The 26,921-nt window shown below is 38.1% G+C and overlaps 1 protein-coding gene across 1 annotated transcript in view; it reads right to left on the bottom strand.

Annotated features, from left to right (window-relative positions):
• Window positions 1–26,921, bottom strand: part of LAMA2 (laminin subunit alpha 2) — a 659,970-nt gene that overhangs the window by 342,050 nt on the left and 290,999 nt on the right. The window contains exons 11-12 of the mRNA XM_061130198.1: window positions 24,304–24,444; window positions 21,690–21,863 (exon numbers count right to left, since the gene is read on the bottom strand). Of these exons, the coding sequence (XP_060986181.1) occupies window positions 21,690–21,863; window positions 24,304–24,444 (315 nt within the window). The remainder of the gene's footprint in view (window positions 1–21,689; window positions 21,864–24,303; window positions 24,445–26,921) is intronic.

Raw genomic sequence — 26,921 nt, 5'->3', positions numbered from 1 at the left:
GATTCATTTTCTTCTCATGTGAATATGTGTTTTTGTGTGCGTTGTGTATGTGTGTGTGTGTATCTGTTTGTAATGAGACAGATATATAGATTTGGATTTATACACTTTGTGGTAGCTAACTACATATTATTTGAGGGTTCCCTGGCAAAAGCAAAACTATTATCATTGGGTAAAAAAGTTAACTTTGAAATTCAGATAAAACATGATGTGGGACTTTTTTATTTTTAAAAAATTTTTAAGGGAGGAGCTAAGATGGAGGAGGAATAGGACGGGGAGACCACTTTCTCCCCCACAAATTCATTGAAAGAACATTTGAACGCTGAGCAAACTCCACAAAACAACTTCTGATTGCTAGGAGAGGACATCAGGTGCCCAGAAAAGCAGCCCATTGTCTTCAAAAGGAGGTAGGACAAAATATACAAGATAAAAAGAGAGACAAAAGAGCTAGGGACAGAGACCCGTCTTGGGAAGGGAGTTGTAATAGAGGAAGTTTCCAAACACCAGGAAACCCTCTCACTGGCCAGTCTGGGGGAAGTTTTCGAATCTCGGAAGGCAACCTAACTGGGAGGAAAAATAAATAAAACCCACAGATTACGTGCCTAAAAGCAACTCCCAGCAGATAAGTACCCCAGACGCTCACATCCGCCACCAGCAAGTGGGGGCTGAATGGAGAGGAGCCGGCAGCATTGCTTAGGAACAAAGGAAGGACTGAGCAATTCCAGAGAAGAGCTGGCAGGTGGTGGACCGGCCCATCCCCCGGCGGAGGCAGGAGGCAGGGAGGAGGGGAAAGGGGAAAACTCGGCCCCAGAGACGGCATCCCCTGCCAAACTGCAAACAGGCTTCCAGTTTCTAACCAAAGATGTCCTGAGATTCAGGATGGTTGACATCTGCCGGGAGGGTCATGGCTAGAGACCAGCTCCCGAGAACAAGACACAAGGCTCACCAGACCAGTGCGTGCAGAAACCGAGGCTGGGGCCGCGGAGGGGAGAAGGCGCACCGCACCCGGGGAGAGTGCGCCCGTCAAGCTCCTGGCTGCCTGAGCTGCTCGGGCGGGGAAGGCACAAAACGCAGGCCCAACCGAGTCCGCGCTTTGGTGGAGTACCCGAAAACTGGAACCGCATGCAGTGCAGGGCCCGCTCCCTATAGAGCAGCTGGGAGCCTGAGCCGTGTAGACGGGGAAAGCACACGCCCGTGAGCGGGGCAAACCCAGTGTGGCCGGAACACTGCGAGTGCTCCCCACACACGCCGGTGACATTTGTCTGCAGCGCCCCGCCCTCCCCGCAGCAGGACTGAACCAGCGAACCTGAACGAGAGACCACCTCCGCCCGCGTGTGTCAGGGCGGAAATTAGACACTGAAGAGACCGGGAAACAGAAGCCAAAGAAGCAAAGGGGAGCGCTTCAGAAGTGACCACTGCAACAGATTAAAATCCCTGTAGATAACACCGACTACACCGGAAGGGGCCAATAGATATCGAGAAGTGTAAGCTGGAAGGAGGAGCTATCTGACACTGAACCGAACCCACACTGACCGCCAACAGCTCCAGAGAAATTCCTAGATATATTTTTATTATTTTTTTTTCTTTAAAAAATTTTTTTAAATTTTCTTTTAAAATTCCCTATTACTCCTCTATTACTCCTTAATTTTCATTTTCATATATATTTACTATTTTTTTAATTAAAAAAATTTTTTCCTTTTTTTTTCTTTTATTTTCTTTTAAAGTCCTCTATTACTCCTCTATACTCCTTAATTTTCATTTTCATTTCACTATAACCTTGCAAAAGAAAAGAGACCCTATTTTTAAAGCAAACTTCATATATATTTCTTAAATTTTTTGTGTTTTTGTTTTTAATATTGTATTTTTAAGAGTCTAACCTCTACTCTAGATTTTTAATCTTTGTTTTTCAGTATTTGATATCAATTTTGGACATTTAAGAATCCAATCTTCAGTACCCATATTTACTCAGGAGTGTGATGATCACTCGCTCCCCCTTTTGACTCTCCGTTTTCTCCCCCAGATCACCTCTACTTCCTCCCTCCCCCTTCTCTTCTCAATCCAATTCTGTGAATCTCTGTGGGTGTCTGGGCTATGGAGAACACTTAGGGAACACAGTACTGCATAGATCTGTCTCTCTCCTCTTGAGTCCCCCCTTTTATCCTCCTGCCCATCTCTATCTCCTTCCTCCCTCGCCTCTTCTTCATGTAACTCTGTGAACCTCTCTGGGTATCCCTCACTGTGGAGAATCTTTTCACCATTAACCGAGAAGTTTTATTATCAGTGATGTATAGTTGGAGAAGTCTTGAGGCTACTGGAAGAATAAGACTGAAATCCAGAGGCAGGAGACTTAAGCCCAAAACCTGAGAATACCAGAAAACTCCTAACTACACGGAACATTAAGTAATAAGAGATCATCCAAAAGCCCCCATACCTACACTGAAACCAACCACCACCCAAGAGCCAATAAGTTCCAGAACAAGACATACCACGCAAATTCTCCAGCAATGCAGGAACATAGCCCTGAGCGTCAACATACAGGCTGCCCAAAGTCACACCAAACCCATAGACCCATCTCAAAACTCACTGCTGGACACTCCATTGCACTCCAGAGAGAAGAAATCCAGTTCCACGCACCAGAACACCGACGCAAGTTTCCCTAACCAAAATACCTTGACAAGCCAATTGTCCAACCCCAACCACTGGGAGAAACCTCCACAATAAAAAGGAACCACAGACCTCCAGAATACAGAAAGGCCACTCCAAACACAGCAATCTAAACAAGATGAAAAGGCAAAGAAATACCCAACAGGTAAAGGAACATGAAAAATGCCCACCAAGCCAAACAAAAGAGGAGGAGATAGGGAATCTACCTGTAAAAGAATTTAGAATAATGATAATAAAAATGATCCAAAATCTTGAAAACAAAATGGAGTTACAGATAAATAGCCTGGAGACAAGGATTGAGAAGATGTAAGAAATGTTTACAAGGACCTAGAAGAAATAAAAAAGAGTCAATTAGAAATGAATAATGCAATACATGAGATCAAAAACACTCTGGAGGGAACCAAGAGTAGAATAATGGAGGCAGAAGATAGGATAAGTGAGGTAGAAGATAAAATGGTGGAGATAAATGAAGCAGAGAGGAAAAAAGAAAAAAGAATAAAAAGAAATGAGGACAACCTCAGGGACCTCTGGGACAATGTGAAATGCCCCAACATTCGAATCACAGGAGTCCTAGAGAAGAAGACAAAAAGAAAGGCCATGAGAAAATACTCAAGGAGATACTAGCTGAAAACTTCCCTAAAATGGGGAAGGAAATAGTTACACAAGTCCAAGAAACCCAGAGAGTCCCAAACAGGATAAACCCAAGGCGAAACACCCCAAGACACATATTAATCAAATTAACAAAGATCAAACACAAAGAACAAATATTAAAAGCAGCAAGGGAGAAACAACAAATAACACACAAGGGGATTCCCATAAGGATAACAGCTGATCTATCAGTAGAAACCCTTCAGGCCAGAAGGAAATGGCAGGACGTACTGAAAGTAATGAAAGAGAATAACCTACAACCTAGATTACTGTACCCAGCAAGGATCTCATTCAGATATGAAGGAGAATTCAAAAGCTTTACAGACAAGCAAAAGCTGAGAGAATTCAGCACCATCAAACCAGCTCTCCAACAAATGCTAAAGGATCTTCTCTAGGCAGGAAACACAGAAAGGTTGTATAAACGCAAACCCAAAACAACAAAGTAAATGGCAACGGGACCATACCTATCAATAATTACCTTAAATGTAAATGGGTTGAATGCCCCAACCAAAAGACAAAGACTGGCTGAATGGATACAAAAACAAGACCCTTATATATGCTGTCTATAAGAGACCCACCTCAAAACAAGGGACACATATAGACTGAAAGTGAAGGGCTGGAAAAAATTACTTCATGTAAATGGAGACCAAAAGAAAGCAGGAGTAGCAATACTCATATCAGATAAAATAGACTTTAAAATAAAGGCTGTGAAAAGAGACAAAGAAGGACACTACATAATGATCGAAGGATCAATCCAAGAAGAAGATATAACAATTATAAATATACATGCACCCAACATAGGAACATCGCAATATGTAAGGCAAGTGCTAACGAGTAGGAAAGGGGAAATTAACAATAACACAATAATTGTGGGAGACTTTAATACCCCACTCACACCTATGGATAGATCAACTAAACAGAAAATTAACAAGGAAACACAAACTTTAAATGACACACAGGACCAGCTAGACCTAATTGATATCTATAGGACATCTCACCCCGAAACAATCAATTTCACCTTTTTTCTCAAGTGCACACAGAACCTTCTCCAGAATAGATCACATCCTGGGCCATAAATCTAGCCTTGGTAAATTCAAAAAAATTGAAATCATTCCAGTCATCTTTTCTGACCACAGTGCAGTAAGATTAGATCTCAATTACAGGTAAAATTTTTTTAAGCTTTGGGAAGTTTCAGGAACCATCTAAGGATACCTATTTGATCATTGGTAATTTTAAAAAATAATCACATAAGAGTGACTCAAAATTTTACGAGTAAACAATCATTTGGGGGAGGTTGCTTAAAAATGTAGATTTCCACATATTTCCCCCAGATCTCCTGACTGAGTGAATCCAAGATAGAGGTCAAAAATATCCATTTTCAATAAAGACTCCAAATGACTCTGATGTGGGTCTGAGTGCCACATTTGAGAGACTGCTGTAACTCTATCTAACCAGATTTTAAAGGAAAGGCTGATCTAAATGGTTTTGCTGAACTGCTTAACCTGGCTTGTCTCTTTTAAGTAAAATTATTGCACCATATAAGTCAGGGACATGCAAACAAACCCAATCCCTGCTAAATCTTACAGGATCAAGTGGTCATGGGGTTCATTCCCAGCATAGTTTATGTTTTCTTTAGTCTAATCATCTTTGACCAAGCACAAAGTTCATGTGTTTGGCACAATAGAAAGTTATTTCTTTTTCCAAACACTTATTCTATCCTTCATCCTCCAAAAATTTGCTAGACAGCGAGATCCATTAAATTGCTATGTTGTTTCCTGTTTAAAGTTTCAAGTTTCTCAAAAGCAGAATTAAGATTAGATATTAACATAATCAAATTTTATCTCTATACTTGTTTTGAAAGAAAAAGCAAAATAAAGCATTGTGACTCTTATTTTAAAAATCACATCTTAATTTAAAACTGTTTGCTATAAGAACAATGCCTCTACTCATTTTTTTTCCTGTGATGATAAGCAAAAATAAGCTTAATGCAGTAAATAGTCTCAGAGACCTTCAATGGCCTGCCAAAACTTCTTTCAGTTCCAGTTCCATTTCATTATAAAGGACTTATTTCAGGAACACTGAGACTGATAATCATGTCAAACTCAGCCCCAGAAGAAAACTGGAAAACAAAAAGGTATTTTACTCAAAGACCAAGCCACTTCTTGATAGAGTGGGGCTAAAAGAAGTAGGTCCCAATAGATAGTTATTTTCTAACCTATAAAATACCCTAAAAATGAAATATATATCAACAGATTCTTCTTTTCTGCTCTGTTCCTTCCTTCTTCCCTCTCTTCTTTCTTTCCTTCTTTCCTTCCCTTTCTTCATGGATAGCCTTCCTAAAATTTCAGTGGAATTATGTCTTTCCTCAAAATAGGCCAAGATGGAATTAAAAATAATAGTTATGACTGATTCATGCTGATGTATGGCAGAAACCAACACAATATTATAAGGCAATCATCCTTCAATTAAAAAGAAGTTTAAAAACTAATAGCTAACACTGAGTGCTTATTTTTTATCAAGCACTATCTTAAGTGCTGTATATGTATTAAATCCTCAAAATGATTCTGCTGAAATGGACATTAGCATTATCTCCACTTTAAACATGAGGAAACAGTGGCACAGGAGAACTAAGCGACTTTACTGTGATCCCACAGCTATTGTCTGTAAGAACTAAGGTCAACATAATTCCCTGTTTCTATGGCGAGGTTGGGAACAAGTATAATTTCCAATTCTTATTTTAAAAAATTCTGCAAACAAGCTCTGAGAAAACCTTACCTGTCTCAACTAGCTTACTTATATACTATCAACAAGCTCTTCAACACTTCAAGACTCATGTGACAAACTCAAAGCTATGGTACAAATTCTGCCCAGTTACCTACAATGCAAGATTTGCTTTGAAATCATCCAACCTTTCCCCTAAAACCCATGAGTATCCTCCTCCCTTGAATTGTGAGTAGATCTAACCAGTCAGTCCCAATGGAAATCAAACCTTGAATATTCATTGGAAAGACTGATGCTGAAGCTCCAGTACTTTGGCCACCTGATGCAAAGAGCCAACTTGCTGGATAAGACCCTGATGCTGGGAAAGACTGAGAGCAGGAGGAAAAGAGGGTGACAGAGGATGACGTGGTTGGATAGCATTACTGACTCAATGGACATGCGTTTGAGCAAACTCTGGGAGATAGTAGAGGACAGAGGAGCCTGGCATGCTGCAGTTTTGGGGGTCACAAGAGTTGGCCATGACTTAGCAACTAAACAACAGCGGCAATCCTCCTCTGATCTCTCCTCTTCTGAGACACTACTAGGACTTTGTCAAGGTGGTTTATGTTTTCCCTTATTCCAGTAACTTCATAAGCTTAGTCTTGCTTGGTTAATATGGCTTTTTTCAGGCCTATATTTGAGAAGTTGGCAACTTACATCTGTCTAATAACTAACAGGAATTAGAAGACTGTATTTTGTTATAAAAATAACAAATAACCTGTTGTCCTCTAATTCTCCTCAATCGAGAGGTATTCCTATAGCAGAATAAGGAATCTGATTATGAAGTTTCAGTAACTGCTTAAAAAAAAGAACTTCTGACATTTCCTTAATATGGGAATACAAAAACTAAAGTATTTATGCTTGTGTGATTCTTAAAAACAAAGATCCTTACAAAAGTTCTCTACAAATAAAAGTCATCTCTGAGTAGTCTCCCTAAGTCACACCAAATACAAATTGTGAGATTTAGTAACATTAAATTAATTAATTTAAAAAACCTGTCTGTATACTACAAACATGTTTATTGCAAAAAATATATTTTTTATTCTGAAATTTTATTCCATCAGGAGACCAAGACTGGGCAATTTAAACACTGAAAAAAACAAACAAAAACTAAAAATAAAAAAAACACCTAGTTATCTCAAAACTGATGCAGCCTTCTTCCTGTTAAAGGAGACGTCATATGGCAACTATTTCAGGTGTGAACACACAATGCACAAGGAGGTGTCGTTTCTTTGGAGACAGCTGTAAATATATTCACAGGCGTAAAACAATCATCCGTGTCTAGTCATGCATGCCGTCTGCTCCCAGGGCTGTCACTGCTGTCGATCTGAAGTTGAGAGGTAATGGCCTCATGATTCAAGGAAACTGCTGAAGTGTGTACTCAGGCTTCAGTTGAAGAGATGGGTTCATTTATCATCATAATAAGCTATTACCATCGAGAGGTCACAACTCATTGAAGAGACAGTCAGTCTAATTGGCTCAATTCCGTCAGTGTTCGACGTGACTCAAGGAGATAAGCACTCTTTCACAGGTAATTTTCAATCACCCAACAAACTACCTGTTTAATAATTCATCACATTTCAGATCGGGGTCTTATCACATAGCTCCTTTTTCCATGTGGCAAATGTTGAATTTTAACTGCTTGGAATCTGAGACCCAAGTAATAGAGGAAGAACTTCAGAAAAGGTAAGGTGAAAGGGTGTCTACTCAACTACTACTGTTGGAAGTCATGGGAAGACCGCAGTCCTAGAAATGTAAGCTTTATGCTTCCCCAACAGGCCCTACTGATATTAACAGAATTTGCTGAAACTATCTGGAAAGATAAGAGTGTTACTGGAATCCTTGTGATTAATTAAGCATGACAACCAACTTTTAGTTTATAGAATTGAGGCTCATATTAAATGATCTCATCAAAACAATAATCTTCACAATGAAGTCTAGACTAGAAAATTAATAGACTAGAGCAAAACAAAAATATTGTCCTACATAAAATATCTTTTTAAAACTTATTTTTAAGTGGAGGATAACTGCTTCACAATGTCGGGTTGGTTTTTGCCATATACTTAATTTATTTTATAACTTTAACAACATTATGTTCTTGATTGGGCCAGCAGACAGTCTCAGACAAGTTCACCTCCAATCAAATGCTGGCTGTGACTTTAAGCAGCTAGGCTACCTTATAATTACACGCAGATTATTTTTTTCCACTACTTTTTTTTTACACAAATGGTGGTCATATACCCTGTTCTATTTCTAGGTTTAACTACTTAACCATATACCTGAGAGCATTCCACATTATTATAGTGTTTGTGTGTATGTACCAAAATGCATTTAATCAGTCTATCAGTAACATTTTTGTGTTTATCACAAACATTTGTGAATGAATAACTTTGTATTTCACGCTTTATATCTACCTATAGGAAAAATATCCAGGAGAGAAATATATGAACACATGTGTATTTGAAACTTTGGTAAAAATTTCTAAGTTAGTTTTCTTAGATTCCATTAATACATATCCCCACTACCAATATTATAAGGATCTTTGTCCTTTAAACATCTCAGTAATAACACACTATCCAGGCTTCCCTGGTGGATCAACAGTTAAGAATCTGCCTTGCCAGTGCAGGAGACACACAAGTTCACTCCCTGGTTGGGAAAGATGCCACGGAGCAGTTCAGCCCACACACCGCAGTTGTTAAACCTGTGCTCTCGAGTCTGGGAATTGCAACTACTCCACCACGTGATGCAACTGCTGAACCCCTGTGCCCTAGAGTCTATTTGCTGCAACAGGAGAGGCCAAGGCAACGAGAAGCCCGCACACGGTCACTAGAGGGTGGCCGCTGCTTGCCACAACTCGAGAAAGCCTGTGCAGCCATGAGGACCCAGCACAGCCAAACAAATAAATAATTTTTAAAACAGCATGCTATCCATTTACCATTTTGTTGTCTCTTCTAAGATAAATGGCAGTTTCTCAGTATAGCTATATTATGAGGCAGGTTGTATGCTGTTTCTTATACCTAAGGGCCATTTGTATTCCTTTTCTACTGTTCATTCATATGTGTTGCCCATTTCTTTGTTGAACTGTTGGTCTTTGTTATCAACGTCTATAATTTCTTTTGCTATTAGATTAGGCTTTTGTTTGCAACAAATTAAAATGAAAACCTTTGAATTTTTTAAATAATTGATATTTTACTTGATTTGTTTACTAAGACTGCCACAATAAAACCATAACCTACATGTCTCAAGAAAACAGAATTCACTGTCTCACAGCTCTAAAGGATACAAGTCCAAAACCAAAGGAGCAGAGTTGGCTCCTCCTGAAGGCTGTGGGAAAAAGATCTGTTTCAGATCTCTCTCTTTGGCTTGCCGATGGCTGTCTTCATATTCATATGGCATTCTCCTTGTATAAGTGTCTGTCTCCAAGTCTTCCCTTTTTATAAGGATATAAATTATATTGAGGCTTCCCTGGTGGCTGAGTGGTAAAGAATCTGCCTGTCAAAACAGGGGACATGGGTTTGATCCCTGGGTCAGGAAGATCCCCTGGAGACGGAAATGACAACCCATTCCAGCGGGAAGTCCCATGGACAGAAGAGCCTGGGGGGCTGCAGTCCATGAGGTCGCAAAAGAGCAGTACACGACGTAGCACCTAAACAACAGTCATATTGAGTTTGGGTCTACTTTAATGCCCTTATTTTAACTTGCTACACTATAACCGCAAGGTATTGATGCTGCTTATAATGCCGATAAAATTTACTTTCCCTAACCAGTTATTGATGGGCAGAAATCTTAAATCCCTTTAAATACTTCTGTAAGGCAGAAATAGTTACTTATCACATCATTTGCTTAGAAAGACGTGACATGATGCTCATTTGCTTTATTTTGGTATCTTCAAAATAAAGTACAAAACACTCTGTAGGTTTCTCCAAAAGCTAGATAACTGCCTTAATTTTTTCATATTTTCACAAGCTGCTGTTTACGTCACATAATTGACTTACTTTCTAAAGTTAACTCTCTGTGATTGTCCATTTTTATTTTTAATGCTATCTTGTCTTTACCACCACCAGATGCTCAGTTAGATAGAAATAACAAGCAAGGGACAAAGTGTTCTCTAACAAATATGCTTTATTGATATAAAGATTTACCTCTGATATAAACTGCCGCACCATACAACTACAGAAGTTCTCAAAGTAATTGGCATTTATTGAAGAGCTTCTGTGTGCTAAAGGCATTTTTGAGGGCTTTGCACAACTCTGAGGAGGTGCTAGAACTCTCAATTTGCAGATATTGAAAGTAAGTGTCAACTAAATAATGGGATGTGTCCAAGATTACAGAAATAATAAGGAAGAGATGTAGCATTTGAATCAGATCTGTGAAAAGCATAAGGATCAAAACACTGAAATAACTGACCAGAGTTTCCCTTGCATAAATAATAGCTTTGAGTCAAGAGTAGAATGGGGGGGGAAGGATGGGACACAGATGCATAGAAAATTAAAGGAAGAAATAAAGTATTCCTTTGCATGCATGCTAAGTTACTTCAGTCGTGTCCAACTCTTTGTGAATTTATGGACTGTAACCCCCCAGGTTCCTCTGTTCATGGGATTCTCCAGGCAAGAATACTGGAGTGGGTTGCCATGCCCTCCTCCAGGTGATCTTCCCAATTCTGGGATTGAACCCAAGTCTCTTATGTTTCCTGCATTAGAAGGCAGGTTCTTTACCACTAGCACCGCCTGAGACGCCCAACATATTCCTTTGCTAGTCCATAATCAAGATGTCAGTAGGACTGATCTTCTCTGAGGACTATGAGAGAAGGAACTGCTCCAGGCCTCTCTCCTTGGCTTACAGAAGACCCTCTTCCTTTATCCAAATCTGTGTCCCATCCATTCCCACCATCTTGTGCTTCTCCCACTACCATCAACAATTAAACACTATATATACACTGGGTTAAATACGAAAACTCAGTACATAAAACACTCTCTGGCCATGATAGGCTCAGAAAAAGCATAACACTGTTCCACTAAACTATAACAACAATTGATGGGTCTGATCTATTACAAGTGGCAGAGGCCAGCACACTGGGGATTTGTCTCACAAGGACTTGGACTTGGGCTAGAACATCAGGACCAGCACTCCACTGGTTCCCTATAATTCTCCACTGAGTTGCACAAGAAACAAGAGTATAAAAGTGTTATTGAAAAGGATATCAAAAAAATCTAAGATTTGATTGAAACCTTATCAAATTGATGGTAGTTTTGCTTTCTTTACTTGTGTGATAAGGAATGGGGGTTGCATGGTCTTCCATTTTATGATTTCAAATAAAAAATTATACAGAGTACCCAAATTTCTATTTTCACTATGTGTTTCGTTGTTTATTCAATAACCATTATACTCCTTAAGGTAAAGGGTGACCAGCTTGAGGTCCTGTGGTAGGTGGCAATCCATGGAAAAAGTTTTATTATTTACTTGTTTTTACTATTTATTTATTCCTAATTTCTTTTTGTAGGGACAAATTTCCATCTACTATTATATTACTTTTATGAGAAGTTTCTACACTTTTTTTCTCGTACAGACGTGTTGGTGAAAAAGTATCTCAGCCTTTTTTCTGGACTGTCTCTTTGTCTTGCCTTCCTTTTTCAAAGATACTTTGGCCTTGTAAAAATTCTAGATTAATTATTTTTGTTTGTTTGTTGTTGATTCTTTTCCCCCCAATACTTTAACATATCTCTGTACTGTATTCTGGTCCTTGTGATGTCTAACAAGAATCTTCTATCTTTATCCCTCTTTGCATGTTTTGTCTTTTATCCTCTGGATGCTTTTAAGATTTCTTTATCTCTACTGCGGTTTTTTTTTTTTTTAAATAGCAAATTGATTCTGACATACTTTGCATTATTTCCTTGTCATTTTTGGTCTGTTCGCACTGACTATTTTTCCTCCTGGTTATGGCTCATATGCGCCTGCTGGTTTCTCATTTTGTGTTGATGCCAGACATGGTGGATGTCACATTGTTGGGTGCTCAATTTTGTTATAATTAATTAGTACTGGATTTTGTTCTGGCATGCAGTTTTGGAATAATGTTTTTAAGGTTTGCTTTTAAGATTTGTTAAGGTGAACATAGAACAGCCTGTACTCTGGGGCTAATTTAGCTCCTTTGCTAACAATACTAAATAAACTTTGCCAGAAGTCCTCTCTATTATGGTGCTATTATTCAGTTCAGTTCAGTTCAGTCGCTCAGTCGTGTCCGACTCTGCGACCCCATGAACCGCAGCACGCCAGGCCTCCCTGTCCATCACCAACTCCCGGAGTTTACTCAAACTCAAGTTCATGGAGTCAGTGATGCCATCCAGTCATCTCATCCTCTGTCGTCCCCTTCTCCTCCTGCCCCCAAATCCCTCCCAGCATCAGGATCTTTCCCAATGAGTCAACTCTTCTCATGAGGTGGCCAAAGTATTGGCGTTTCAATTAGGTGGTAGGAAATGAGCTAGGAATTGTTAACTCTCGCTATTTTTTGGTAATTCTTCCACCATCCTTAGATAGGCAAGTTTTCCCATCCAACACAGCCAGGGTGGAAGTTTCCTTTACATCTTTATAGATACCTGGATTGATTCTCTTTCTCTCTCGTTAATTTTTTCTCCAGATCCCCCTTCCTTAATATTCTGTCCCACAAATTCTAGTTTCCTGGGCTTCCCTGAACTCCCATCTCCATCTCTCAGGCTTTCAAACACGCTCTTTGGGGTTTTCCCTCAATGCCCTGTACCTTGGAAACGATACCCAGGCATCAGCCTTGACAGCTACAAAGTCTCAATTCATCTGGAGCTTTTTTTTCTCTCAGGGATCAAAGTTCTACAACATCTGCTGTAAAGTGTCTAAAAACTTGTTTCACATTTTTTCTCAAATTATCTTGTTGTCTAAGAAAGATTTGTTCAGTCATGGCCAAAAGTAAAAATTCCATGCTTTATAATATGATTTTTGAAACCAGTAATCTTTGTTTCAACTAGAGTTTATTTTTATGTATAAAATGAGGTAGGGATGCAGGATGGTCATTTTTTGTCTTTTCAGATACTCAATGGTACTGATAGCATTTATAATATGGTTTATTCTACTGTCTTTGATCTGTAATTTCTACTTTCTTAATAATCAAGTATCCATATATGCATGGGATATTTCTGGGCTATTTTTTCAACTCCATTGATCATTTCTATATCTTTTTTCACACCAATAGCACTTTGTCTCAATCATTATTTCTTTTTTTAAAATGAGTCCTAAGTCTTTTTATCAGGTAAGTTTTGATTAAAACTCCATCTCTTTCTTTATGATTTCCTTTTATTATTTGAAAAGCTCTTTGCTTTTCTATATAGGTTCTATCCTTAGTATTTTGTGACTTGTTGCTATTGTAAAGGACTTATTTTTAAATATTTATTTATTTTTATTTTATTTTATTTTGGCTGCACTGGGTCTTCTTTACTGTGAGCAGGCCTTCTTCACTTGCAGAAAGCAGGGCTTCTTTCTGGCTGTGGTGTTCAGGCTTCTCACTGTTGTGGCTTGCCTTGCTGCGTAGCCCTGGGCTCTAGGGTAACCAGCTTTAGTAGTTGTTGCACGTAGACTCAATAGTTGTGGTTCAGGGGCTTAGTTGCCCTGCGGAATGTGGGATCTTCCTGGACCAGGGATGAGACCAGTGTCCCCTACATTGTGAGATGGATCCTTAACCACTGCACTACCAGGAAAGCCCAGGACTTATTTTTGAAGTGCTGTTTTAATTGGTTTTTGCTGATGTAAAGAAATACAATCGACTTGTGAAATGAAATATTTCCTGCCACACCAGTGGGCAAGAAATGTCACAGCCATCAGTGACTTGGGGCCTCCAAATGTGAATGAGGGCTCCCGAAAGGGAACACAATACCTGTGACCCAGCAAATGCTGCCACCCCTGAAATGATTGCAAAGGAGCTCAGGGGAATGCAAGAAGCAACTATCCTCTGCCACTCCTTACGGTGAACAAGGAATTACTGATGTAAACAATCAAGAAACAGGAAGTGGTCCCAGATAGGTGCCGTACATATGAAAGGAAAGAATTCAGTGAGCCCAGACGCTTGCAAATTCCCATAGAAGAATGCTAAGTTCCTTAGCTTGATATCTGGTTTTCCTTACTTAACAATAATCTTTGATGTTCAGACTGTCTGCCCTCATTGTTGCAAAGTTGTATATAGCTTGACTCCCTCTCTCTGGCCTTCCACAGCAGTTTAAGAAGGGGTGGCAAGAATACACAGGAGAACTATACAAAAAAGATCTTAATGACCTGGATAACCACAATGGTGTGGTCACTCACCTAGAGCCAGACATCCTGGAGTGTGAAGTCAAGTGGGCCATAGGAAACATTACTGTGAACAAACCTAGTGGAGGTCATGGAATTCCAGCTGAGCTATTTCAAATCCTAAAAGATATGACACTGTTAAAGTGCAGCACTCAATATGCCAGCAGATTTGGAAAACTCAGCAGTGACCAAAGGACTGGAAAAGATCAGTTTTCATTCCAATCCCAAAGAAGGAAAATGGCAAAGAATGTTCAAACTACCACACAACTGTGCTCATTTCACGTTAGAAAGGTAATGTTCAAAATCCTTCAAGCTAGGCTTCAACAGTACGTGAACTGAGAACTTCCAGATGTTCAAGCTAGATTTAGAAAAGGCAGAGGAACCAGAGATCAAATTGCAAACACCCACTGGATCATAGAAAAAGCAAGAGAATTCCAGAAAAATATCTACTTCTGCTTCACTGACAATGCTAAAGCCTTTGACTGTGTGGATCACAAGAAACTGTGGGAAATTCTTCAAGAGATGGGAGTACCAAACCACCTTACCTGTCTCCTGAGAAACCTGTATGCAGGTCAAGAAGCAACAGTTTGAATTGGACATGGGACAACGGACCGGTTCCAAATTGGGAAAGGAGTAAGACAAGGCTGTGTATTGTCACCCTGTTTACTTAATTTATGTGCAGATTACATCATGCGGAACACCAGGCTGGATGAATCACAAGCTGGAATCAAGACTGCAGGGAGATCAGTCAATAACCTCAGATATTCAGATGATTCCACTCTAATGACAGAAGGTGAAGAGAAACTAAAGAGCTTCTTGATGAAGGTGAAAGAGGAGAGTGAAAAAGCTGGCTTAAAATTCAACATTCAAAAAACAAAGATTGTGGCATCCAGTCCTATCACTTCATGCCAAATAGTTGGGGGAAAAGTGGAAACAGTGTCAGATTTTATTTTCTTGGGCTCCAAAATCACTGTGGACGATGACTGCAGCTATGAGATTAAAAGATGCTTGCTCCTTGGAAGAAAAGCTATGACAAACCTAGACAGTGTGTTGAAAAGCAGAGCCATCACTTAGCCAACAAATGTCTGTAGAGTCAAAACTATGGTTTTTCCAGTAGTCATGCACGGATGTGAGAGTTAGACCATAAATCAGGCTGGGTGCCAAAGAATTGATGCTTTTGAACTGTGGTGCTGGAGAAAACTCAAGGGTCCCTTGGACTGCAAGGAAATCAAACCAGTCATTTCTAAAGGAAATCAACTCTGAATATTCACTGGAAGGACTGATGCTAAAGCTGAAGCTCCAATACTTTTGCCACCTGATACAAAGAGCCAACTCAATGGAAAAGACTCTGAGCTGGGAAAGATTGAGGGTAGGAGGAAAACGGGGCAACAGAGGATGAGATGATTGAATGGCATCACCCACTCAGTGGACATGAGTTTGAGCTAACTCAGAGAGATGGTGAACAGGGAAATCTGGCGTGCTGCAGTTCATAGTGTTGCCAAGAGCAGAACATGACTGAGAGACTGAACAACTGAGATGCTGCCTCCGGGGCTCAGAGTCGTTAACATTCCCACCAAATAAAATGACTCTCTACTTTCTGGTTGTGACTAATTTTTTAGTCAACGGGCTTTTACATATTAACTTTGTATACAGTTCCCTTCTTGATTCACCTATTAGTAATTTATCTTCTGAGTTCATAATCATATCAAGCAGATAATCATATCATCTATAAATGCAATTTTATTTCTTCCTTTTTAACTTCTATATCTTTTAACTTCTTTTTTTTTAAATCTTAATGCACTGCCCAAATCTGCTAGTACCATGTTAAATAAAAGTGGTCAGAGTGAAAATTGTTTGTGATCTTAAATAATTCTTTCCATATTTTATAATAAAGTAGATATGTTATTCATTTTTGTGTATTCTTTATCAGATGAAGAAGCACCTTTCCAATCTTAGTTTACACATTTTTTAAAACATCATGAATCATCATTAAATTTTATCTATTTTTCTGCATCTATTGAAACAGTTTCTCCCCTTTATTTAATCAATACTGTCAATTACACTCTTTTTTTTTTATATTAAATCAACACTGAACTCCTATGATAAATGCTAATTTTACCATTTTTATAGATTATGGATTCTGATTATTCATGCTTTGGTTAGGATACTTGCATCGATTTTCATGAGTGAGTTTGGGCAGAAATTTCCTTTTTCATGCTTCCCTGATATCAAGCATATTAAGCCACATAAAATTACTTGAGGAGCAGTCCTTATTATTTTGTTCTCTGTAAAGCTGTGTAAGATTGAAAAATGTTTTTAAGGTTCAAAAATTGATTTACAAATTAAACAGAAATAAATAAAACCATTGTTTTCCTTATGGGAATACTTTTTTGGCTACTGATTCAATTGCTTTAATGTTCATATGACTTTTAACATTTTCCCCCTCGGTCAGTTTTATTAATTTTTATTATTCTAGAAATTTGACTGTGAGTCCTCATAGTTGGGCTAACTTTGCAGAGTAGACATTACCAGAACTACATGTAATAAATGAGTTCTTATGATTTTTGTTTATTTTTTCATAAACATTTGCCCCTAACAATATATTTGGTTTATTCTTGACAATAGATATTCTTCTGGTATTATTCTATTGCCAAATCATTTTTATATGATCTGATTTATGGAATAAAAATTTAATCACAGTTTATCTTATTTACCTTTATAGCCATGCCATTCTTCACATATATAATACATTCTTAATCCATTTAATCTGAGACTTAATTCAGAGGACATTAAGGATGAGGGAGAGAGTCTGACCTTTACTTTGAATAATTCTGAGGCATATAGAGCAAAGAAGTCAGAAATATAAATTATGTTGCTAAAAGGAGAGCAACTCATGCTTATTAGTGAGGTTTTAATTTTTTAATTAAGATGGAAATCATCTTTCAATTCTAACTTAAATATCAACTCAAGAGCCATTTCTGAGAAATCTAATCAAAACTATTCTGTTGTTGTTAAAAATGTAGCATTGATCACAAAATATTTGTGAAGTTCCTTTCATCTGACAAGAACTATCCTGTCATATAAATCTCAAATATCAATCTCCTTCAAACCCACAGCTTTAATTAGGGATGTTAGAGGAGAACTGTAAGTCAAGCAAGACAGCAAAGAAATACCAGAGATTACCTTTAGAACCGGATGCTATTTTGTCAGCTGACTCATAATAAGAGGCTTATGTTAAACTACAGATATTCTTGGCAACTACAATGAAACAATTTAAAAGCTCCTCTAAGCTAGAAACAGAAAAAGATAGTATACATGTTGTAGGAAATAAGCATTGTTTCATAAAGACCAGATCACACAAAATTAATTTAATAGCACTCAGAGACTGATTTGCAAACCTTACTGGTAAATGGGGGAACAGTTGATAGGCCAGGTCAGATTCTCAGGGCTCTTTACAAACAGGAAGAGAACAGGTTTTGGAGGCTGCACTATTTCAGACCACTAGGGTAACCGTAAAGAAATAACTATTTCAATGTTCCAATAGCACTTAGTTTACTAAAGCAGTGAATTATTCCAACTCTGAAATACCCAAACTGTTTCTCAATAGCTGTGGCCTGTAGTAAATCAGCAGGACTCTGTGCTCTAGCACTTTACATTCATGCCTGGTTCCAGGCTTACACAAATGCCCTAAAACCAAGTATTAACCTCTGTCAAGTATTTCGAGAAAATAAGATGCTGCCAAGTAGAGCCCTGTGGGTGCCTGACTTAATTTTCTTTGAATGTCTACAATGAAAGGGGCAGGGAATTAACACTTGATTGTGACCACTGTGCTGAATGACCACACATATATGAGAAAAAAACATTTTCGAGGTTGCTGTTGAGGGATTAACTCTTAGTTGAGATTGTAACCCAGTGGGACTCCATGGGACCTTCTCAGGACAGAGTCCTTCCCCATGTCATCTGCTGGTCTTTTATTTCTAGGAGATCTGTAGTCTCCCAGGCCTCCTGAGTCATAAAAGCCTGGCTCAAGAATTAATAATAAAGTCCAGAACAACAACAACAAAAAGAAAAAACAAAAAAGAAAGTAATGATTGAAGGAATTGAACATGGAGTGACAAAAATAGCAGTTGGTTCAGGAGAACTGATAAGAATTTAAACAATAAACCTTACATGTGACAGCCATAGAATATTTAGTTCCTCCCTAAAGCACCTAGATAACAGTAAACTAATGCACATTCCCTGAGTTGTTTTACAGATGCCAAACCCTCCATCAAATCGAAGAAGCTAACTACTTGATGACCATGAGCACGTAGCCCCCTACTGAAACCTGAGGACTGATAGTGTTAACCCCTGTATCTCACCATCAACCAATCAGAGAACTGTCACAAGCTGATCACATAACATGTGACATACCACCCCCCTACCCCCATCACCTTGCCTCTAAAAATGCTTTGAGGAGTTTGGGTCTTTTGAGCATCATGGGCTGCCTCACTCTTCGCTCGGCCCTGCAATAAATCCTTTTCAGCTCGAAACTCTTATGTTTCAGTTTGTTTGGCCTCACTGTGGGTTCAGCACACAAACTTGCCATAGACAACAAGATTATGGAAATTTTTTAAAGAGCAGTATAAAAACGCACTAACTTTTCCAGGCCTCATCTACTATCTACATACACAACTATATCCACCTACGTATTCCTCATTATTCCAAAGAGGGACTGTCGTCAATAAAAATGTTTCTTAATATGAAAAGTATTCCTTTGCTAAACTGGCTAGTGCTCTTGAGTTTAATTATGCCCAGGCAGGTTTCTATGTTAGCAAAGTGGATCTCAAGTTAGAGCAGTTTTATTATTTGGGGTTAGGTTACCAAAACATAGGAAGACTGGCATGTGGCACCTTCATTAAAATGAAATATGTACAACACATCTCCCATCTGTTACAAGTGAATTTACCACTAAGGAACTTGGAAAATGTTTGAAAACTGGTTATACAAGTATTTAGGAAAAGCTAATAGCATCTCATAAATACTTTTTCAACTTAGAAATTAACATGAAAAAGGCAAAGGAAGGATTATATATCCAGAGCTTCCTGGTCAGGGATGTAAATCAAATTCAGTATCTAAGCAGATAGACTAGTTTCTTGACATACTATTTCTGTCAGAGTCTGGCAATGGCTCTGATTCCAACGGCAATTACTAGGAAAGAATTTAGCCTCAACTATTTAGAAAAGTGACTTTACCAGATTTACAAACAAGGCCCTACAATCTTCCATTTCCTCAGCAAGATATTATATCAACCAAGCTAAGCATGTCATCATGACTGTAATTTACGTGATGTGACATGACAGTTAAGATGTACTGTGGTAATTTGTGAGAGCTTGCAGTATTATTGCAGTATCAAAAATTTATATGGTTCAGTTATTAAAGCAAATTGTTCCATTCATACTGAGATGTCTGACACTAAACCACCGAGGGCTTCCACATTACATTAAAAAATGTCTTCCATATTCAAACAATTTGCAGACCCTGCTATCAGTACTTTGTTCACTGAACAAAGTACTCAGTTCACAGAAACTGAAGCCCAGGCAAGCACAGCTTTTTGATGTGAACATGATCTGTGCGGGATGTGAAGTACTTCATTGTGGGTGGTTAACAAGCAGCAGTCCAGACAGGATAAGGAAAGTTATCTTTGGGAACCAATACTACACACAGGATGTCCAAATGCTTTGCTCTGATGCTATTTCATGTCCTATTTGCTTGCCTTCCTTCTGTCAGTTTGATTTTCAGCCAACAGAAAGAAAAAGCATATGGGCAAAGAAAAAATGATGGAAAATATGGCAAAGGATATTCTATTTTAAAAAACTACCTATATAAGTAAACTTCACTGTGGTAAGAAAAGTAAGACCTCTGAAACTCATCCAATTTTGATCCATGGTTCTTCTCTAAAGTCCTCAGAGAAGCTGGAAAAAAAGACAGCTCCTGGTTTTTTTGTTTATTTGTTTGTCTCTTGGCAGTTTTAAGCTATAGACATTTGAGTCCTATGTGCTATTTTATTCTTGTTGGGTATTCAGGAAATTCCTAAACAGAATAGAATAGAAAGACCTCTTGTTGGAAAGGGCTTTGAAGTAACAGCTTAATTAGATTTTTATTACAGCTGGAAAATTTTATGCAACATACATTGTCTCTTTAAAAATAAATATTCATTGAAAAATGTGTTTTACTCATTTACACATTTTTCATAATGGTATTTAGAGGCCTGTAAAAATAAGAAACAGGCCAAAAGTTATAATGTTTTCAAACAGATAAACCACTAGTTTCCATTGATATGAACTAGCAAGGTTTCCTGTCTTAATGTTCACACACCACTAATTATTAAAATATTTTTATTTAATCATGAAGATTTTCTCCAAAGTAAGCTATATTCTTATAGTTGAAAACTAGTCTTAAATAGTTTCAATTTGCTGAAGGATTTTTCTGGGACTGACAATTTCTGGTGTGATTAGGTCATTTAATTATGAGCTGACAAAGTATTAAGTTCCACAGACCAAGCAAGTATTCTCATTTAGAATTTCTATATCAAACTTTGTTTCCAATGAATTGTTAAGCAAAATAAAATAAAATGATAAAAGCCAAGGAACCTATCTAGTTAGAGTTAATTCACAAGAGAGGGGAAGAAAGAAGTACCTTCATCTCTGAAAGCGCTACATTTGTTTATCTGTGAGTGTGTTTTTCCATGTGTGTCAGTGGGCTTGAAAACAAACATGTGCTTTCAATCTGGCTCTTCTTTTATGGTAGTTCTCTTCCTGAGCTCCAGGAAATATGGTATTTATTATAAGCTTCATGGCAAGTATTAAATTAGTTATGTAATAAATTTCATTTCCAATTAACATTCTGACAAGGTAGAGAAAGTAGCTCTCTTGAATACCAGTTTTGAAATGAAATAGAAACAGATGAGAAAGACTTCAGTAAGTATTCCACCACCGACAATTCTAGAAAAACAGCTATTTCAAGTAAACATGACACCGTGTCTTCCAGTATCTACCATCTGTTTTGCAAAAAAAATACCTAAAGGCTTCATTGCTTTATTTGCTCTTTTAAAATGTTTGACACAGGATAGCAACTACATAGAACTGTGATGTGGGGATGCAAGCACCCATGGGGCAGGGTGGAAAAGTCCAGCTTAATCTGATTCAGTTGGTTCCAGCAATCCAATCAGTATATATTTGATCTCACCTTTCTTTAAAGAAAGACTATATAAAACCCATTCTCCCTATTGATCAACTGAAGCAAAGTAGCAAGAAGCAAGCACTGAAGGGACTCACCTTGTTGCCCAGGTAAGGCGCGGGCGCACTCCAGTAGTAGCTCTGGGGCAGGGCTTGGCGGGCCTCCACGCTGCTAACGCTGATCTGCTGCGGTGAGTCTGAGTCCTCCAGCTGGGCGGTCACTCGAATACGGCCAGAAAGATCAGTCAGATACCAGCCACTCATGTCTTGTATCTTAAAGAAAACACACAATCATTGTCACTTAAGAAAAGAACCCAGACACTTCTCTTTCCTATTTTGAAAATTAATAACACAAAAACTATGAACGTTTAGGAAAATATAAAAGTTGTGTATATCATTAAACGTCTCATATGTTCTCACCATTATTTTTTTCCTTGATGTTTCTAGGAGTTTGGATGATATTACAGTGTAATCTATTTTTATTAATCCAGTGTGATTTTTAAAAATTATGATTTCAAATACTACTTTCTTAAAAAGTCATTTAAAATCACACATAATTTTGTATAAATTATCAAATAGTTGAAGTTTGAATTTCCCATTTTTCACTCCACTAGTACTTTCCAGTTTCTTATGGAAACAATTATTCCAAAAGGTACTATATATGCATTTGTAAAGAAGAGGAAGAAAAGAGATAAGATATGAAAGGTAGATTTTCATTTACTAGTTCCTTCCTTTTCATATATTTAAATTTCAATTTGAGGCTCCAGGATAGTTGAAAACACCAGCTCACAATACTGTTCCTATTCCTTCCCGTAGGGTCAGAAGTGCTATGAGAACTCCTAGTCTTGATCCTTGGGCCAGAAAAGGAAGGAACGTTTAAGGAGGAATTAGGGAAAGATGACTTGCTTTCACACATTTATTCTCCAGCTATGTGTGGCACATGGCTACAATTCTAAATTTAAACCGTCCTACCTCGTCAGGACATAAGACTGGATACTGAGGTTTACGGCTACCAGGGACCCACAAGTCATGTGTGAGCTGCTTGGCCTTGTGGGTAATGGGTAGCAGAATGGTAATGGCGATCACACATGGATGAAATATTTTTAAAATTTCTTCATGAAGAGGTCATTTGATTATCTCCTAAAGCTGTGGAACTGCTGGGACTGCCCTTATCAAGAGAGAGAGATTCAATGAAGGTTTCTTTGACAGAAAATCAGCAAGATACATACTACTATTCTTCCCTTTCCAACATCCTTCATCAGACCTCCAAGGACAGCCCAGCAAGATTCAGAGAAAGTTCTTTCCAGAAAAATGCCTGAAATGCAAATATCAGTGAACCTAGTTTCTGAAGTACAAAGCTGAATGTTACTTCTGCTCCTCTGCTAACCATAAAACTTTTGTACATTGATGGAACAGTCTAGAGGGTGAAGTTAGACTAACTGTTCATTTGCCGTTGGTTCTACACAATCTGTTCCGTAAGCAATACTTGATAAAGTATGCACAGGTTCATTTAGGTATGAAGAGTACAATCAGAAACTACTCATAATATTTCAGACTTAAAAGCAACACAAGTAGACAAAATTTTCATAGCTATATTAAGGATTAGTTAGCTCATTAAAGCTGAAAGGCAGTAGTGTTTGGAATTCAGTTTTATTAAAATAGTGATCTTTGTAAAATCCAACTCTAATCCCAACACCCCCCTGCTAAAATCCTTCAGTTACTCTCCAAGGATAACAGCTCAACTTCTTAGTAAACTCAACCATGTGTATCTAGTTTCTCATTCCCTCTGTAGGTTTCTCCTCCTTTCTCCAGCCTGTTTCCTGGTATTTTGTACTCCTAAGTGCTGCCACACAAACTATTTGAAATTCCCTGAAGGTCCTCTTTCATAAGGAGACAAACTGCTGTCTGTGAAAGGATGAAAAATCAATGAGTGTATGACAGGCAACGGAGGTAGGAGGAAAACAGGTTCATGTTTATGGTAGAGGAAGAACACCCCAGGGCTTCCCGGGGCTCAGTGGTAAAGAATCTGCCTGCAATGCAGGAGACCTAGGTTTAATCCCTGGTCGGGAAGATCCTCTGGGGAATGAAATGGCAATCCACTCCACTGTTCTTCCCAAGGACAGAGGACCCTGGCGGGCGACAGTCCACGGAGTAACAAAAGTTGGACTAAACCGCCATCACCACCACTAAACATGTAATAACTTGAACTTTTTCAAATCAATTAAGAATGAAGATATTCAAATTTAGTTTCTCCTTTTAACAAAGAAAGAGCTATGGCAACATAAAATCACAACTAAAGACTGGTGGGTAATAGGTATTATACACATAGCTGTTAAAGGAGTTTCTCTTAATGTGTATACCAAAAATACTGGTGAATGCAATTCATAATCCTTCCTATCACAATTAGATGGCTTCTCTGCCTTTGAGGCAAAGGCAGCATTAATTCCATCATTGCTTCACATACTAATCATGGAGACTGAAAAGGCTAGTGTTGATTTATTATAAGAGGTTCCAGTTTACACACTGGTACAAAACCTTAAAGGCTTTGGTCAAAGAGACACAGCGAATATTTGAAAGAAAATTCCATCACTTCTCCAAGATAAGTTTAAGTAGAAGCTCACTACAAGAAAAAAAAGTTAATTTCTTACAGAAGGACAATAGCAAGAAGCCCCGTGGAGCAGCACACAGAATTCAAAGGCTATTTATTGCTTACGTTGCCATAGGTCCAGTAGGAGCTTTGACATCTGTTTGAAACTCCTGAACAGAAGCACTCATCACAACCTTTATGATTATCCTCTTGCAAATTGAAGAACCCAAATTTGCAGCGACTACAGTCTCCTCCTTCAACATTTTCCTATAAACAGAGAAGTAGGTTATTAACACAGGTGCCCTTCAAAATAGAACATTGTCTCTATTTCTGCTCAAGAAAAATATAAGTTGTATATTCTTCATGTTACCTCTCAACTTTATTTAATGTATAATCATATTTTTAAAAATCTTCTCAAAAATTTCTTATTAACTAGATGCTGTCCTAACCACACTAGTAGGAAATAATGTTTGATTCTAATCTACTGCACCGAGTTACAATTTGATCTTCATCTTTGTCCAGAGGGGAGCAACTGTCATGATAAATCCAGCAATAACTTAGACATTTGGTTCAGTGTTTACCATTCTATGTTGTTAAACTGCTCCCTCTTAGAACACATGATACATGATAAAATAAAAGATATTAAGCTGATACATAAATGTAGCATAGAACATTGATATTATACAGATGGTAAAATATTTTTCACACCACATATGAAAAATACAAATCCTTGAAGCAAGCCTAAGAATGAGACAGGTAGAGAAACTGGGCAAATAGTCACACTATTTCCCTGATGAGATACAGTAGCAAAGAAAGAAAGTTTTCCCTAGTTAATTTTCACAGTGTTTCCTTTAACATACTGGTATAGTCAGTTAATCATAGAGTAACATTATGGGGAAAAAATAATTCTCATTCGGTGACTGCTCTCTAGATTGGCTTCATTAATCCTAGACCCAGTATACTGAAAGATTGTTTGTTTATACATGGGACTCAAGCCAGAGAAAGCTGACTATATGATGAAAAACTGGGAAGGCTATAATCTCTGTTAAAGAATGGTTAATCTTGACTAATGTCTTCTATATGAAAGTTCCCTGCTTCTCAGGAGATAGATTCATAGTAGTCCCCACATATGAATTTGCCCCACATTTTCCCTCTTCCTTGAATTCTCTTATTACTTCAATTCTGAAATTTTCCTTTTCCTTAGAAAACTAACTTCTTTCTCAAATGTGTTCCCATAGCCTTCTGTCACGGAGAAGGCAATGGCAGCCCACTCCAGTGTTCTTGCCTGGAAAATCCCAGGGACAGGGGAGCCTGGTGGGCTGCCGTCTATGGGGTCACACAGAGTCAGACACGACTGAAGTGACTTAGCAGCAGCAGCAGCAGCCTTCTGCCATTTTTCTATTATAACCACAGAAAAGTACTGCTATATCTTCTAAGATCATTCACTCCAGCCATACCATAATCTATTCAGACGTAGAACACTGTCTTACCTGCCTTTATTATACCCAAACATGGAAGTGTTTCTGGCACAACATTGAACACTAGCTTAATAAAGCTTTATTAATTTTGAATAAATCTCCTAGTGGTCATATTTTTCAGGCACAGTGAAGCACTGTGTACCTAGCAGGTGATTCATAAAAACATATTTGAATAAAGACTGGGCAGAAGATGGGGCCATAAAGATGCAAGAATATGGGGGGGGGGGAGATCAAAGAAGAGCAACGGCATGAAAAACAGAGACATTTATAAAAATAAACAAATAAAGATATTCTCCTGATATCCAAGAGAATGATATATTTGAAATTAAGTTTTGGGCTTGATTTCTATGTGCTACTTACCACCTCAACCATTTCTACACTGCCAGGAGCCTAAACAAAAGAGTGTCTCTAGACATGTTTCACATGTCAAACTTCAGCCTCCCAATATGCACACAAATGTAATTATTGCACTGATATTCCTGCTAGTATTCTCACTATTTTTAAGGTAAATTTCAGGTATTTTGAGATGATAGATGTCAACAAAACTAATTGAACTAATTTCAGACCTAAGATGGCAAATATATCCCCCCATATCCTGAACCTGAGAGCACCTTCAGAAGAGGATACAGGCAGGAAAGATGAAACATTCAATAGTGATAATTTCGCTTATCCCATTAAGGACACAGTACAGCTGTCTGCACACTGTGTTCTTACATGCTTGGTCTAATTCACTTTCATTTACTCTGATTTGAAAGCTTGTAATACCACTTTTCTGAGATTCATACTGAGCCTAACAATTAGAAACTTTCAGACATTAGTTACATTTTTCTTAGCTACATTTTAGACTGGCAATATGACCTTGAAAAGTAATGATTAAATAATTGCAATATTCAATTTAATAAACCAAAGCATCACATTATGGTAGAAATTCTAGGTACTCTAAAGATGAGTGAGTCAAGATCTCTGTTTTTAAAAGCCAACATCTAGAGTTGAGTAAAAAGATACATTTACAATCAACATAATGCAAGGTGGAACATGAAAAGAAGATATCAGAAATAAATTATAAGAGCACAGAGGATAAAGGGCTGGTTTCTGCTATGAAGGCTTGAGGAGGCTTTATGACAAGAGTGGAATTTGACCTAAGCCTTCAAGCATGGTTTAAAAGTTCATCCTGACGGAGGGGATAGAAGAGAGACCTCGTAGCAAAGATAATAGGAATAAGAAATAATTCAAACCTTAGAAGTTTCATTCAGAGAAAGCTGTGGT

Source organism: Dama dama, chromosome 26 (assembly GCF_033118175.1).
Source record: "Dama dama isolate Ldn47 chromosome 26, ASM3311817v1, whole genome shotgun sequence".
NCBI lineage: Eukaryota > Metazoa > Chordata > Mammalia > Artiodactyla > Cervidae > Dama > Dama dama.
The sequence above is the reverse complement of the archived record's forward strand: the minus strand, read 5'-3'. Positions and strand labels throughout refer to the sequence as shown.